The following is a 17,320-nucleotide window of genomic DNA, read 5'->3' as shown; positions in this document are numbered from 1 at the left end:
GAACATCACAGCACAACCAGCAATTATACAATGCAACAACAAAAGTTACTAGAAAAATCCCAGACGTGCTACAAAAATAGAAACTATAGAAATGTCATTCTATACGCTGTCTTGTCTAATTTATCATTTCACTGCTGTTGCAGTGACTTGGAATGGACTGTGAACTCCAGGAAGGGAATGTGAGCGGGGCCTCTGTCAGGCTAGATAATACAGAATAATGACTAGACCAATGCTTCAAGCCTTTGGTGTTTCTGTGGGTTGGTTGCTGAACTAGTACCTGAGGAAATTGTCTATTCTGTATAGGTACTTAGAAAAAAACACCTAAGCTCTTTCCTGTGGCATGTTTCACTTATCATGAGCACAGGGGTTACAGGTTTTTGTCTCAATTTTTCTGCATGCTATGCATACATGTATGCTCCTTCTTCATTGTTTACAAATGCAGCATATACTGAATGTATAGCCACATAATGATCATTAAGAATACATCCTGCTTTATTTCCATCCACTATCTTATGTCTATGACCAAACAGATGGGTTATTTGCACTCTGAAAAAAGTGTATTGACACCAAACTGGTCAAGGTTTGTCCTTTGCTCTAAAGGTCTATCAATGGAGAAATAAAAGATTTCAGGATTACCATTCCTAACAGCAACAGTTTATATATAAATCCCTGACAGTCAATTTCTTGAACATGGTTAAGTAGCATACATTCCTCATTGCTGGCTGAATTGTTCTAGGCATAGTAGCTGCTGATTTCCCATCCCAATGCACTAAGACTGGTCATACAGATTGTTTTGGCTGAACAAAAATTTTTTGGACAGATTCCTCTGTGGCCATTGTACAGCTTGACTGGATGAATACTATGCTGCTGCTATTGTATTCTGTCAGCCAGTGCCAAAATACCCAAACAGCAAATGCATCTGTTTGGATACAGATGCTGTTCAGCTGACAATTTTCCACCCAGCTCCTTAATTTTCAGTTGAAGGATGTTGGGTGTGAAGGTGCCAACAGGGCCATCTTTGAAGCTAATTTTGGCCCATTTATCAGGAACTTAGACAGTGTATGGCCATCTTAAGGACTCACAGGTAAAAGAAAGTTGCTGTACACTACACTCTGGCACACTTTTTTCTTTGCTCAGTCCTGAAGCCACACATTATTGGTGTAGCTACAGGTTCCCAGACAAGAATTCAAATTCAATGTTAGGTGTTAAACTTAATCCAGTGTTAAAAACATCTTAGCATCTACAGGTGGTCTGCATGCCTCATTATAATGTACAGCACCAAATTGTCCCCTTTTGTCTTGTGATAATAGCTTATAGTTTATTCATCCCATTGACATGCTTATCTCACTGCTGCTCAACCTACAACTATTAATAAATGCTATTTGCCCTGTTGTCTCCAGTTTAAAGACATATGCACACATGATAATTATCTGCCTCCACACAATTGGACTGGGAAAATGATGGTATATCTGTGGGCACTCTGCAAGTTCTGTAGACACACCCTGGTCAGCTAATCTTACAGAGGCATCGACCACCTGCGTTTGACTGTATCTGATACTGTTCTGACAGGATAAGCTGGCTGCCAGAGATGTCTGCACAGTGGACATGTATGGTTATACAAGGTTGGCTGATATGAAAACACATATATACAGTATCTCCCAGAAGAGAGTCCACCCCTCACATTTTTGTAAATATATTATTCTATCTTTTCATGTGACAACACTGAAGAAGTGAGTGTACAGCTTGTATAACAGTGTAAATTTGCTGTCCCCTCAAAATACCTTAAAACACAGCCATTAATGTCTAACCGCTGGCAACAGTGAGTAGTGAGTACACCCCTAAGTCAAAATTTACAAATTGGCCCAAAGTGTCAATATTTTGTGTGGCCACCATTATTTTCTAGCACTGCATTAACCCTCTTGGGCATGGAGTTCACCAGAGCTTCACATGTTGGCACTAGAGCCCTCTTCCACTCCTTCATTACGACATCACGGAGCTGTTGGATGATAGAGACCTTGCGCTACTCCACCTTCTGTTTGAGGATGCCCCACAGATGCTCAATTGGGTTTAGGTCTGGAGACATGCTTGGCCAGTCCATCACCTTTACCCTCAGCTTCTTTAGCAAGGCAGTGGTGGTCTTGGAGGTGTGTTTGGGGTCCTTATGATGTTGGAATACTGCCCAGTCTCCGAAGGGAGGGGATCATGCTCTGCTTCAGTATGTCACAGTACATGTTGTCATTCATGGTTCCCTCAGTGAACTGTAGCTCCCCAGTACTGGCAGCACTCATGCAGCCCCAGTGTCACGTACCTGGATAGTGAGCCTGGCGTGAAGAGGCAGACCTCTCGTACAACTCCGGCTCAAGGACCGCTGATGGTGAGACAGCGGTCGCAGGGGCACGGTGAGGTATGAGTGCCTGTGATCAGTCCAGTAGTAGCGGGTAAGCCGATGAGTTGTAGGAAGGAAGCAGGATTCTGATGTAACCATGCTGGATGGATGGATACCCGAGAGCAGCGTGCTGAGGATGCAAGGTCAGACGAGTCTGGTTCGGTATTGGTCAGCCTTAAAGCGGCAGGAGGAAGAGTAGTCAGATCACAGGCCAGGTCAGTAATGGAGGATTAATCAGACAGGAGCGAAGACAGAAGAATAACCCAAGGCAAGCCAGAGGTCAGGGCAGGTAGCAATCAAGCGGAGGTCAGGAACAAGCTGTTTTGGTATCAGGAGACAATCACAGGAATCAGGGAACACGAGTAGGGAAAAGACCATACGGCAATGGGACAACTACTGCAGCCAGTTTAAATAGCCCTTTTGGTGCCAGCATTAGTGATAGGCGCGCGCCCGTATGCGCGAGTGCACATGCCCATGTGCGCGCACACGTATGCGCGCCTATGTCCAAGTGCCTGCACATCTGTTTGGCTCATAAGGACTCTGCGCATGCGCATATTTGTGTGCCGTGGAACTTCACCTGCACTATGGGCAGGCCTTTCCTGACACCCAGACCATGACCACCACCATGCTTGATTGGAGGCAAGACACTTTTGTCTTTGTACTCCTCACCTGGTTGACGTAACACACTCTTGACACCATTTGAACCAAATCAGTTTATCTTGGTCTCATCAGACCACAGGATATGGTTCCAGTAATCCATGTCCTTAGTCTGCTTGTCTTTAACAAACTGTTTGCGGGCTTTCTTATACATCATCTTTAGAAGAGGCTTCCTTCTGAGATGACAGCCATACAGACCAATTTGATGCAGTGTGAGGCGTATGCTCTGAGGACTGACAGACTGACCCCCCCACCCCTTCAACCTCTGCAGCAATGCTGGCAGCACTCATACGTCTATTTCCCAAAGACAACCTCTGGATATGACGCTGAGCACATGCACTCAACTCCTTTGGTCGACCATGGCGAGGCCTGTTCTGAGTGGAACCTGTCCTGTTAAACCGCTGTATGGTCTTGGCCACCGTACTGCAGCTCAGTTTCAGGGTCTTGGCAATCTTCTTATAGCCGAGGCCATGTATGTAGAACAACAATTCTTTTTTTCAGATCCTCAGAGTTCTTTGCCCTGAGGTGCCATGTTGAACTTCCAATGACAGTATGAGAGAGTGAGAATGATAACACCAAATTTAACACACTTGCTCCCCATTCACACCTGAGACCTTGTAACACTAACAAATCACATGACACTGGGGAGGAAAAATGGCTAATTGGGCCCAATGTGGACATTTTCACTTAGGGGTGTACTCACTTTTGTTGCCAGTGGTTTAGACATTAATGGCGGTGTGTTGAGTTATTTTGAGGGGACAGCAAATTTACACTGTTATACAAGCTGTACACTCACTACTTTACATTGTAGCAAAGTGTCATTTCTTCAGTGTTGTCACATGAAAAGATAGAATAAAATATTTACAAAAATGTGAGGGGTGTACTCACTTATGTGAGATACTGTATATTACCAACAAAGTCAAAGTAAAATCAAAGATAAAACCAATCAAGGGCATGAAAGCTACAACATTATTTGTGTTTTATATTCAAGAAGTTAGATTTTTGATTCCCTTTTTGAATGAAGAAACAATTGCATTAAAGGGAATTCAGGTACAGTGTGGCCACAAACTGTATGTATAGTGATACATAAAATGTGGCAGATGTTATTGTCACAATAATCTACTAGAAGTTAGATGAGTAAAACTCTAAAGTTACCCATACATCGAAATTGCCGGTTCAGCAGGGATCTACCGATTGACTTCTGTTCAACAGCCCTGTTGGGAAATTTCTTGTATATTGCTCTGTGTGTATTCTGGTGGTGAGGAAGTCCCCCTGCTGTCAGAATACAAAGACACAGCAGGAGGGATTCCCACATCCACACATCTGATGTCAAGTCAGTATTTTTTTTATTCAACCAGCTGGTTGAAGGAAAAAAACTGACTAATGTATTGGCTGCCTAACTTTAAACTGTACAATGCACAGGGTAGGTGTTCATGTCGGGAACTATGGGAATCTATACACTATTTTTATGTGTGTAAAGGGGATAAAATATATTACATTTGAGAGGTTAGTTTAATAGAAACTGTAGAATATCTAAAATTTTACTTCTATCCTTTTGGGGAGGGGATACATTCACTGTGTTGATTTATAAAAAACTAGCCATAAAAATGTAGGGGTCAGACTAGAACTGAACTATCAAACCCTCAGATTGTTACCCATTAACCACATGCTTATCCACATTTTCATGCTATCTCCATTTACTTCCTATGAGGCGCTATTGCTTTATATCACATATGTACAATGCAAAACTGTATGTGTACAATCATTAGTAATCTGTTAACATGTATGGCCACCTCAACCCATGTCTGAAGGAAAGAAAACTGCATAATGAAGGAAACAAAATTGCATAATCTATGGCCAGCATAATCTATGGCTCGATTCTCTCCTACTGTGCTGCTGTATTCTGACAGCAAGAAGTTTTCCTGCTGTCAGAATACAAAGATCATTGCTGCAGGCTACAGCTGCTGGCAATGATCAAACAGGAAAAACAGACAGGCTGGTTGTACTGAACCTGCTTGATAGATCGACTTCAGTACAACCAGCCTGCCCATAGATGGATTGAGATTTTGATCTGCCTGTTGCCGACTTTAGGATAGCTGAGAACTATATATGGACTGTGAGCAATTAGATAGCGAGCAAAAGTGTATCTATAGAAATGTCTCTCAACCATAAATTATGAACCCATTTATTTGATCATTCATGTACACATAGTGTATGTCAATTTATCTCAAGTACTACTAAAGAACATTTCCTGCATAGACATTTAACTTATGGATCCTTGTTTTTTTGGCTGTAAGATTTCAGCGATGTGACATCTCAATGCAAAACAGGTACCTTTTTGTGCTGACACTCCATACACCTAATAGGGTAAGTATGGTAAAAAGCTGATAGACATTACAGTTAGTGTTAGCTTCTTTAAGGTTAGGGCTAAGGATTGTAGGTTTACGTTATGATTTAGGGAGAATTTTAATGTTTTCCTATAAGTTTTAGGGTTAGGTTTTAAGGGTTCAGTTTTAGGGATAGTTTACATTAGATGCATTATTGTTAAATGTTAAGAATTAAAGTGATAATAAAGTCTTGTTTTTCATTTCTTGAAAATAACAAACATGTTATACTAACCTGCTCTGTGCAGTGATTATGCACAGAGCAGCTCGGACCTTCCTCTTCTCGGGTGCCCTGCTGTAGCTCCTGGCCCCTCCCTCCTGTCAGATGCCCCCATGGCAAACAGCTTGTTATAGGGGCTCCAGAACCACAGCTCTGCATGTCCATTCACACACAGAGCCCCAGCTCGCCCCTCCCCCTTCCTCTCCTGATTGACTCACTGGCTGTGATTGCCATTCACACACAGAGCCCCAGCTCGCCCCTCCCCCTTCCTCTCCTGATTGACTCACTGGATCTGATTGTGAGGCTTCCGCTGCTGCATCAGCCAATCAGGAGCGAGAGTCCCCAGAGAACCAAGGCTCTTCTGGACATCGCTGTATCAAGAGTTGCTCAGGTAAGTGTTAGGGGGGGGGCTGCTACACACAGAAGATTTTTTACCTTCATGCATAGAATGTATGAAGGTTAAAAACCTTGAGACTTCAGAACCACTTTAAGGCTTCATTTATTGTGTTAGATTAAAAGGTTAAAGTTACTATGTGTATAGGGAATGTAGAGATTTTGTATGAGCTTTCAGCCAAAGCTATCTACCATCAGTGTTTTGCTTTGTACCTCAAATGGCAAACAATTAAAGTTGTGGTGGAATGAAATCATAACCATTGCAGTGCCAATAAAAAAGACATGTCAGTTTCAAACATTTGGTCACTTTAAACTGAGAAACTGCTCAAACTTTGGGGTGGAAAATTGTTGTGGATGAGAGTTGTAAAGCTTCAAATTTGCCAACAAAATTATTATGTATAGTCACCACAAGGTATAAATAAAGGTTGTGTCAATCTAAAGGGTTCAGTAAAGTTTTAAGGTTTGGGTGAGGGTAGGGTGAAGTGTCAAAATCACGTTGAGGATTAGTGATATGTTGGAGGTTAGGGGCATTTGGGCAAACAGTTTTTTTAGGTTTCAGCACCAAAAGTTTACTATCTACCATGAAGGACCCCCCTGACTCAAGCCCCTTTCCATTGACTCCAGGTCTCTTTACTCCCATCCTGGGGCCCTTTATTACAGTCTTGCAGTGGGACCCTTTCACACGCTCTGCAGTGGGCCACCTTCCTGCCCTTACATTAGAGTTCCCCCTTGCATCAGAGTTCCCAGCATCCCCAGAGCCCTCTTTATATCAGAGGGCCCCTATACAGTGCATCAGAGTTCTCCTTTACAGTGCAAAGGGGAACTCTGCTGACCTTGAAGTAAAGAGAACTCTGCAGACCCTGATGTAAAGAGGAACACTGTGGACCATGATTCATGGGGGAATGCTGCAGACTCTGGTGTAAAGGGGAACTCTGATGTAAGAGATACTCTTGTCACTAGAACTCCCCCTTACAGCAGTTTACAGAGTTCTTCCTTACCTTGCAAAGTTTCCCCTTGCACTATAAGGGTGAACTCTGATATAAGGAGGGATGCTGGGAACTCTGATGTGGGGGGGAGAGGGGGCTCTGGTGACTAGAGAACCTCTTACATCAGAGTTCCCCTTTACACCAAAGTCGGAAGAGTGAATACACTAAGGTAAAGAGGTTCACCGATGTAAGAGCACAGATTTTGTTGCTATTTTATATCATTGTGTTGGATTTTTACAGTCATGGTTGCTCTGGTTTCTGCTTCAACTAATACTTAGCTTTTAAACCGGGAAAATAACTCTAACTTGACAAAGAAGGGTCCCTCATATATTGGTCAGAGCTACCCCGTTAAGGTACATGCACCACATGAGAACCAATCTGCTGCAACACACAGATAGCCTTTGTGAGCCTGAATACTATTAATAAAACCATTAGCAAAAAGGAAGCCAATTGTTCCGATATGACGACATTATGTTAGCACTATTTTATATTCCAGTTCATTGTAAAGCTGTTCAAAGAAATGAAACTTATGAAAAAACAAAGTAACTGAATTAGGAAATAAATTAGTATGTTTCACTGCAGACAGAAACAATAGATTTGAAGTAGAAAATGAAGGTAAAGCAAAAGAAATGACGTCTGCAAAAGTACTCACAGCTGCAGTAATAGCCCCTCCATCTCCTGAACTCCGGGCTGCAGCCACAATGGAGACTACCAGAAAAATGACAGCAGCTGAGACACAGCGCAGGAAATCCTAAAAGCAAAATAAATGTAAATCATTCAGCCAGTTTAAATGCTTGCAATCTATTGTACAAAAAATGTGAAAGTGATTTAACCAAACTTGGTGTAGAAACCCATACAGCCAAATGCCATCTGAACAACATGGCAGAAATCGATTGGACACCTTTGGTAAGCTTATCTTTCAGTTAGGATGTGAATTACGCACAGTCGTTTTTGTCTCACCATAACATTCCTACATGTACATGCTCTACAGTATTTATTTATTTCAGGTACTTATATAGCGCCATCAATTTACGCAGCGCTTTACATATATATTGTACATTCACATCAGTCCCTAACCCTCAAGGAGCATACAATCTAAGGTCCCTAACTCACATTCATACCTACACATACTAGGGACAATTTAGACAGGATCCAATTCACCTACCAGCATGTTTTTGGAGTGTGGGAGGAAACCGGAGCACCCGGAGGAAACCCATTTAGAATATAAAAGTTGCTAGAAGGGCTGAGTATAAACATTTACCCTTCCAGAATGGACAGTAGAAAAAGTTGGGTGCTTTAACGCACTCTAAATGCACCACAACTATTGAAAAAGGGTGAAGAGGCCCTGAATCATTACAGGTAATAACCCCATACCTTTATCAGAATACGATATTGTTTACTATATTGGCCCTTAAAGTGTATTTTAGGCAAAATAAACAAACTGACTCTTACTCAGCACAAGCACCTTCAGATAGCTTACCGTGCCTTGAAAAAGTATTCCTACCCCTTGAAATTTTCCACAGTTTGTCATGTTACAACCAAAAATTTAAATGTATTTTATTGGGATTTTCAGGGATAGACCAACACAAAGTAGCACATAATTGTGAAGTGGAAGGAAAATGATAAATGGTTTTCAACATTTTTTACAAATAAATTTCTGAAAAGTGTGGTGTGCATTTGTATTCTGCCCACTTTACTCTGATACCCCTAACTAAAATCTAGTGGAACCAATTGCCTTCAGAAGTCACCTAATTAGTAAATTGAGTTCACCTGTGTGGAATTTAATCTCAGTATAAAAACAGCTGTTCTGTGAAGCCCTCAGAGGTTTGTTAGAGAAGATTAGTGAACAAACAGCATCATGAGGCCAAGGAACACACCAGACTGGTAAGGGATAAAGTTGTGGAGAAGTTTAAAACAATGTTAGTTTATAAAAAAAATCCAAGCTTTGGAAATCTCACGGAGTACTGTTCAATCCATCATCTGAAAATGGAAAGCGTATGGCACAACTGCAAACTTACCAAGACATGGCCATCCATTTAAACTGACAGGCCGGGCAAGAAGAGCATTAATTAGCTGCTTCCACACTGCCCTACAGAAGAAATACTGCTACAGGGCGGCACGTGGTTTTTCAGCTTCGGGTAGGGGGTGCACGCCTTACCCGTGCCACCATTTGCAGCGATGGGCTGTCAATCACTGGGGCCGGTGATTCTTCATGATCTTCGAGTATTGCTGATGGGGGAGAGACCTGTATGTAAACAATACAGATTTCTCCCCTGTCAGCTCCTGCACACTGCTCTGTATGGCTCTGCATAGCAGAGCTATACAAAGCAGTGTGCTTACAGTGTAAAGCATACATAGCCCACATAGTAAAACAGCACACAGTTAACCCTTCGATCGCCCCACATGTTAACCCCTTCCTGCCCAGTGCAGTACAGTGTCAGTGCTTTTTATTAGTACTAATCACTGTATTGGTGTCACTGGGGATGTCAGTGACACCAAGTCAGTTTCCCCCTTGTGTCAGAATGCCCACTACAGTCCAGCTATATGTCTCTAATCGCCACCATTACTAGTAATAACATGTAGCAGAATACATTTTGGCCTAAATTTATGATGAAACTTTATTTTTAAAAATTTTTTACTGGACATGTTTAATAGCAAAAACACAAAAATATATATATTTTTTTCAAAATTGTCGGAATTTTTTTGTTTATAGCGCAAAAAATAAAAACTGCACAGGCAATCAAATACCACCAAAAGAAAGCTCAATTAGTGGAAAAAAAGGCCATAAATTTAATTTGGGTGTGGCATTGCATGATCACGCATTTGTCAGTTAAAATAAAATGTGGGGATGCTTTCTTCAGCAGGGACAGGGAAGCTGGTCAGAGTTGATGGGAAGATGGATGGAGCCAAATACAGGGCAATCTGAGAAACCTGTTAGAGTCTCCAAAAGAATTGAGACTTGGGTGGAGGTTCACCTTCCCCTTGCTTCTGGAAGCTTCCAGAAAATCCAGAACTTAGTGGGTGAAGGGATGGATATAGAAGCCTGAATATCCGTGGGAGCTCTACCAGTCCCTGGGTGAGGATGGCCCAGAAGGGTGGAGAGTTCACCCATAAATGCTCAGGATCCTGGCCATGTAGAGAAAGAGAGTCCAGGATCCAAAAGCCTGAAGGGGTCCTCTGTGCCAGAGAGAGAGAAAAAGGAAGGAAGCGGAAAGAAACCTTCACCCCTTCAGCCTCAGTCAGCCTTGGCTGAGACACCCTGGGAGTACATGGAACCTGTTAAGCAGGAGGCCTGATCAGAAGTTACCATCCCTGCTACCATACACTAGGAACTGAGTGAGTAACCTTTGTTTGTTTACTTCCCACAGCCTATAGGGGAGAGGCAGCCAGCTGCAATACCCAGCTAGCCTTTTGGGAGGGACAGTTACTGCCAACCTTCAACCCTGCTTGGCATAATCTCGTGGTAATGTGCCAGTGCTGGGATCATTATTAGAAGTGCTTTGCCAGTCTGTTGAAAGTAATTTCTCTGTAAGCACAGTCTGGATTTTGGTGCCAAGAAAACGGTGTATCCACAGTGGACCTCATAGTTCTACACTTTTCATCTCCCCCCCCCTCCTCCCAAAGCCTACAAGGGAGACTGCAGCCTAGTGCAATATTCTACCTTTCAGAAGGACAGCATACTATTATCCTCCACACTTGCTTGGGGAATTCTCAGTTGGAGCCAGGTGCGCTGGCATTTTGCAGGGAAGAATAAAGTATCTGAAATCAAGTTGGGACTTGTGGCTAGCCAAGATGTACAGTTATTCCAGTCTGGGATTTTTACTAGAAGTCTGTGATTACCGAAGATGTCCTCAAGTTATACATTGACTGAGTTCCTAGGCATCCAATAACGACCATAACCCCCATCAAAGTTATTTACCCGCAATAACAAAAAAAGTTTTTGTAATTTTCCAAAAATTTGTGGCAAAAAATAAAATGTTCCATGGACTCAACATGCCTCTCAGCAAATTCCTTGTTGTATCTACTTTCCAAAAAAGGGTTATTTTCAGGGTTTTTGTACTGCCCTGGCATTTTAGAATCTCGAGAAATGTAATAGGCAGTCAGAAAGTAAAAGCTGCGTAAATTCCAATATATATACCATAGTTTGTAGACGCTATAACTTTCACACAATCCAATTATTATACAGTCAGGTCCATAAATATTGGGACATTGACACAATTCTAAAATTTTTGGCTCTATACACCACCACAATGGATTTGAAATGAAACGAACAAGATGTGCTTTAACTGCAGACTGTCAGCTTTAATTTAAGGGTATTTACATCCAAATCAGGTGAACGGTGTAGGAATTACAACATTTTGCATATGTGCCTCCCACTTGTTAAGGGAATAAAAGTAATGGGACAGAATAATAATCATAAATCAAACTTTCACTTTGTAATACTTGGTTGCAAATCCTTTGCAGTCAATTACAGCCTGAAGTCTGGAATGCATAGACATCACCAGCCGCTGGGTTTCATCCCTGGTGATGCTCTGCCAGGCCTCTACTGCAACTGTCTTCAGTTCCTGCTTGTTCTTAGGGAAATTTCCCTTCAGTTTTGTCTTCAGCAAGTGAAATGCATGCTCAATCGGATTCAGGTCAGATGATTGACTTGGCCATTGCATAACATTCCACTTCTTTACCTTAAAAAACTCTTTGGTTGCTTTTGCAGTATGCTTTGGGTCATTGTCCATCTGCACTGTGAAGCGGCGTCCAATGAGTTCTGAAGCATTTGGCTGAATATGAGCAGATAATATTGCCCGAAACACTTCAGAATTCATCCTGCTGCTTTTGTCAGCAGTCACATCATCAATAAATAGAGGAGAACCAGTTCCATTGGCAGCCATACATGCCCACGCCATGACACTTCCACCACCATGCTTCACTGATGAGGTGGTATGCTTAGGATAATGAGCAGTTCCTTTCCTTCTCCATACTCTTCTCTTCCCATCACTCTGGTACAAGTTGATCTCGGTCTCATCTGTCCATAGGATGTTGTTCCAGAACTGTGAAGGCTTTTTTAGATGTCGTTTGGCAAACTCTAATCTGGCCTTCCTGTTTTTGAGGCTCACCAATGGTTTACATCTTGTGGTGAACCCTCTGTATTCACTCTGGTGAAGTCTTCTCTTGATTGTTGACTTTGACACACATACACCTACCTCCTGGAGAGTGTTCTTGATCTGGCCAACTGTTGTGAATGGTGTTTTCTTCACCAGGGAAAGAATTCTTCGGTCATCCACCACAGTTGTTTTCCATGGTCTTCCGGGTCTTTTGGTGTTGCTGAGCTCACCGGTGCGTTCCTTCTTTTTAAGAATGTTCCAAACAGTTGTTTTGGCTATGCCTAATGTTTTTGCTATCTCTCTGATGGGTTTGTTTTGTTTTTTCAGCCTAATGATCGCTTGCTTCACTGATAGTGACAGCTCTTTGGATCTCATCTTGAGAGTTGACAGCAACACATTCCAAATGCAAATAGCACACTTGAAATGAACTCTGGACCTTTAATCTGCTCATTGTAATTGGGATAATGAGGGAATAACACACACCTGGCCATGGAACAGCTGAGAAGCCAATTGTCCCATTACTTTTGGTCCCTTAACAAGTGGGAGGCACATATGCAAACTGTTGTAATTCCTACACCATTCACCTGATTTGGATGTAAATACCCTCAAATTAAAGCTGACAGTCTGCAGTTAAAGCATATCTTGTTCGTTTCATTTCAAATCCAATGTGGTGGTGTATAGAGCCAAAAATGTTAGAATTGTGTCAATGTCCCAATATTTATGGATCTGACTGTACATGTATTGGGATTTTTCTTACCAAAGACATGGAGCAGAATACATTTTGGCCTACATGTATGACTAACTTTGAGTTTACTTTATACTTTTTATAACCAAAAGTAAACAATATTGTTTTTTTTTTTTAAATGTTCGTTCTTTTTTTGTTTATATCACAAAAAATAAAAACTCATTGGTGATCAAATACCACCAAAAGAAAGCTCTGTTTGTGTGAAAAAAGGACATAAATTTCATGACCGTGCAATTACCAGCTGAAATAGCGCAGTGATGAATAGCAAAAAATGGCCTGGTCATTAAGGGGGGGGGGGGGGGGAAATCTTTAGGAAGGCAAGTGGTTAAATTAGAAATGCAAGGTAAAACATTTGTGTTTGTATATACAGGGTGATTGTAAAGTAACTCCCTATTTTAAACTATTTATACATTTTTTATATGAAGTTACTTTTTTCTCAATTCTTTAATGTATGTTCCTTAATCTATGACAATTAATTCTGTATTGTTGTTTTTCTTTTCAGATTGATTATTTTGTTTTAAAATTCGAAACCGCATAAAGATGTCCAGACGTTTAACTGTACAAGAGCGTGCCCAGTTAGCGGCATGCTACGAAGTTTGGAAATCAGTTGTTCAAGTGCAAAGATGGTGGAGGACCATCAAAGGAAAACATGCTCAGATCGATGCAAAGACCATGAAGAACTGTCATGCAAAACTCATGGCGACAGGTTCTGTAATGGATGCTCAAAGAAGCGGTCGCCCTTCCAATACCAGTGACCCGGAGGTAGGGAGAACAATTCAAGAAATGTTCACTCAGAGCCCAAAAAAGTCCATTCGACAAGCAGCAAGGGAAAGTGGCCTCTCTTTTCACTGTGTACGAACAGTGCTTTAAGAAGAATTTGAAATAAAACTCCATGTTATATGTGTTCTTCTGTGATTAAAAAATAAATTATAAGATTTTTAAAATAAGGAATTACTTTTCAATCACCCTGTATACTTTTTTTTCTTTATACGTGATCATTTGACTTCTGTTCTCAGCTGCATAAGAGGTTTAGAGAGGTGGTGGGGGAGGAAACTGCAGGAGGTATGGCAGCAGGAAAAATAGCAGTGCACTGATCTTCCCAGTGAGTAGCTGGGGGCATGTCAGCAGATCTCTGACCAAAGCAGTACATACAGGCTGTGTTCACAAGAAGAATGCAAAGAAGAAAACTGATCACACTGGGATGTGCTTCCATGCCTGTGTGGTGGGTTTGAAATAGGAAAGCTAAGGAACTGGCAGGATCACCAGGCATTTCACACAAAGGAAACAATGCAAAGCTGACAGAATGCTTTTTAATACAAGTGCAGGGTATAAAAGACATATATCAGAATAATGAAATGTTGGGTTAACATAAACTTTAAGTCTATTATCTACCATAACATCAAGCTCTCTCTAATAATGACTACTTTAGACACATTAAACCTGTAGTTTACCAATCAACCATTATGTTTGGATCAGCTTATGAATTGTAAACATATTAATTATGTTATTAATATATATTAATAGTAAAAACTAATTGTGCATCCCTGATATATTACATATGCTCAAAAAAAACTAATTGAAGTACACAGGGCAAGTGTAATACATTTGGTTCTGCTGCCCACACACAACCCCAGCAACTGCCAAGGCCAAAAATGACAGTCGGGAGTTTCTGTGTAAATAAAGCAGCTGTAATAGCTGCTGCTATGAAAATACGGACCATCTGACACAGTGCTTATGAACACAGTTCAGACATAGACAGATACAAAGTAACATTGTTACTTTTGTGCCTGCTTCGATTCATTCATCTGCAGATTAAAGGGATGGGCTTTGAACTGCATATAATGTCACTTAAAGCAGCCCGACAAGTAAAACAAATGTTCATATTTGACCACAACCTTAGTTTAATCAGTCCTGAGTAACTCCTTTTTCAACTTCTCCCCTTTACTAATATAGTCCTTTTCTTTATTTCTATAATTCTAAGTATTAATATTTTAACTTTTTTTTAGTTTTTTTTTTATTTATTTTTTGAACTTTTTTTTAAATTAATTTTGTTTGTTAATTTAAATAAAAGAGCAAAGCCTTTATTTCATTTGTGAATAACTTTGCAATTTTTTTATACCAAATCATAATTTAGTGTCATTTTAAAAAGGACAAATTATAGAATGTATGAATGTAAGTTATATACAGTATATGTATATATATATACACACACACACACATACCTTTAAAATTCTAATAACATTATTTGCATTTAAACTCATCAAATACTGTCACCCAAGTGAGGTTTTAGAAGAACAATTGTTGTTTCCATTAAAACAGATTTTTGTAATAGTTTACACATGTAGTAATTTACACATGTAAAAAAATGTTCCAAGAAATTGGATTTCTCTGTGGCCATCCCTCCTCCCCAGCATGCCAAATCTGAGTAGATCTAAGTAGGGAAAACCCTTTCCACTAAAGCAAGAGGACCTTCCACATTTTGTTGGCTGCATTGTCATCTAGCATGATGTAGTAGAGACAGTGGGCATAGACAAAAATAAAATAGGGTCCCTGACATTGAACCCCTTACTAACTGCTTTCCCATTGCAAGTGAAGTAATTACAACAGCTGCTGTTTCACAAACAATGTACTGCTTTTCCATTAGACCAGAAAGCTTTAAGTGCTACTTTCTGAGTAAATACATTTTGTAAAGGTCAGGTAGGGAATCTATGTAATATCATATTTAATTTAGCTAAAGAGCTTCTGTATTCATTTCCTAAGTGTCTCTATAATCATGTAAAAGCACATTTCCCCTGTAAATGAGATACAAAAACAAAAGAAGAAAACAGAAGAGCAGAAAAGAAACCCAGAAAAGGAAGCATACAGCAGATAAGATTTGATTGGAGTGGGTGAAGAGAAATACATTTCTGTAAAAACAATACCACTTTTGCAGAAGCAATAGCACTTTATATTGGTATTAACTAGAACTGCCTAACACACAGCTACAGTTATACACTCACTGAGCAATTTATTAGAGTAGCACTACCTCCTTAGGAGTCGCTGAGGTTTGGGTACCCCTATAGTCCTGCACAGCCAGGCAACACGCATTTCCTTCACTCAGACTTGCATCAGGAGACAGTAACCAGTCCTTGAGCTTTGTTTTGAAGTTTTATTAGAGGAATATAACTTGGATGGGGTAAGGGTAATGGCAAAAGGGGAAAAACTCCTTAGCAACTACGTACAAGTCTTCACAGCAACAATTCTTCTGGAGAGCTAGCCAGCATCTCTAATAGTGCTGCCCCAGATGGATCCTCCCCTCATCCAGCTGTACTGGGTAAATCCCATTGCAGGGGATTCAGTGCCTGCCACTGCAGTGTGAACAGTCCTGGGTAAAAAGCTAATCCATTTTCCCACCAGAATGCTTCTTTCCCCTTACTGGCCCAGGGGAGCAGATTTACTCACTCGGTCCTTCTCCTATGCTGCTGGTGGGTTGCTGGCTGCTACCAGGCCTTCTAGCTGGGCCGCTCCTTCCCTGCTGCAAAGGTGGTCCCCACTCTGGTGAAGTCCTGAGCTTTCCTCCCTCCAAGGTCCTCTGCCTGTAGGTGAGCCCCACTCAATTTGGGCTCCCTCCCAGGCTCCTGCTCTCCAGCCTCACTTCCTCTCCATCCTCCACTCAAACTCTCCTACTTCTGAGCAGGCTCAATTACCCTTGAGGGCTGTCCTGGCCCCAAGCCAAGCCTCCTGTTGGGGATTGGCCAGGATCCCCTAAGAGCACAGACTAGCTATTCTTTACCTCCGCTCACTGCTTCTAGATTTTTCTCCAAAGTTCCAGAGCAGAGGGAAGTTTCAGAGAGCTGGTCTGCAGAGCCTTTCATCCCTGACTGAAATTTGACCTCTCTGACTATCACATCTGGGCTGCTACTCAGCCTCCGACTAATAATTAGAACTAGAGCTCCCCGTAGCTGACTAACAGGGTGTTACATTATTAATGCTAATAATAAACTAATGCCAATCATAATTTAATAATGGTAAGCAGCGGATAAGTGGTTAGCACCTCTGCCTAGCAGCACTAACATCGTTGGTTTGAATCCCAATCATGACACTCCCTGTGCCTGTGTGGGTTTCCTCCAGGTACTCCAGTTTCCTCCTATACTACAAAGACATGCTGGTAGATTGATTGGCTCCTGTCTAAACTGGCCCTGGTATGTGTATTAATATTAATATGAGTTAGGGATCTTAGATTTTAAGCTCCTTGAGGCCAGGGACTAATGTGACTGTACAATAAATATGTAAAGCACTACATAAATTGACAGAGCTATATAAGTACCTGTAATAAATAATAATTGGTAGGGCCTCCCTTCACTATCAGAACAGCCTAAATTCTTTGTGGCATGGATTCTACAATCCACAAACATTCCTTCTGGGTTCATACTGACATTAAAGGAGTGGACCCTGAGGTGGTCTTCTGCTG

General features: G+C 41.2%; 1 protein-coding gene across 2 annotated transcripts in view; it reads right to left on the bottom strand.

Moving 5' to 3' along the window:
* The window catches only part of CMTM5 (CKLF like MARVEL transmembrane domain containing 5), a 49,346-nt gene that overhangs the window by 6,587 nt on the left and 25,439 nt on the right, over nt 1-17,320 (bottom strand). For both annotated transcript variants that reach the window (XM_089678161.1, XM_089678162.1), the window contains exon 3: nt 7,679-7,777. In XM_089678161.1, coding sequence (XP_089534287.1) covers nt 7,679-7,777 — 99 coding nt within the window. The remainder of the gene's footprint in view (nt 1-7,678; nt 7,778-17,320) is intronic.

Source organism: Staurois parvus, unplaced genomic scaffold (assembly GCF_062004578.1).
Source record: "Staurois parvus isolate SC_StPar_1 unplaced genomic scaffold, SC_StPar_1.0 ptg000199l, whole genome shotgun sequence".
NCBI classification, from domain to species: domain Eukaryota; kingdom Metazoa; phylum Chordata; class Amphibia; order Anura; family Ranidae; genus Staurois; species Staurois parvus.
This window is presented reverse-complemented; position numbering and strand designations above follow the sequence as displayed.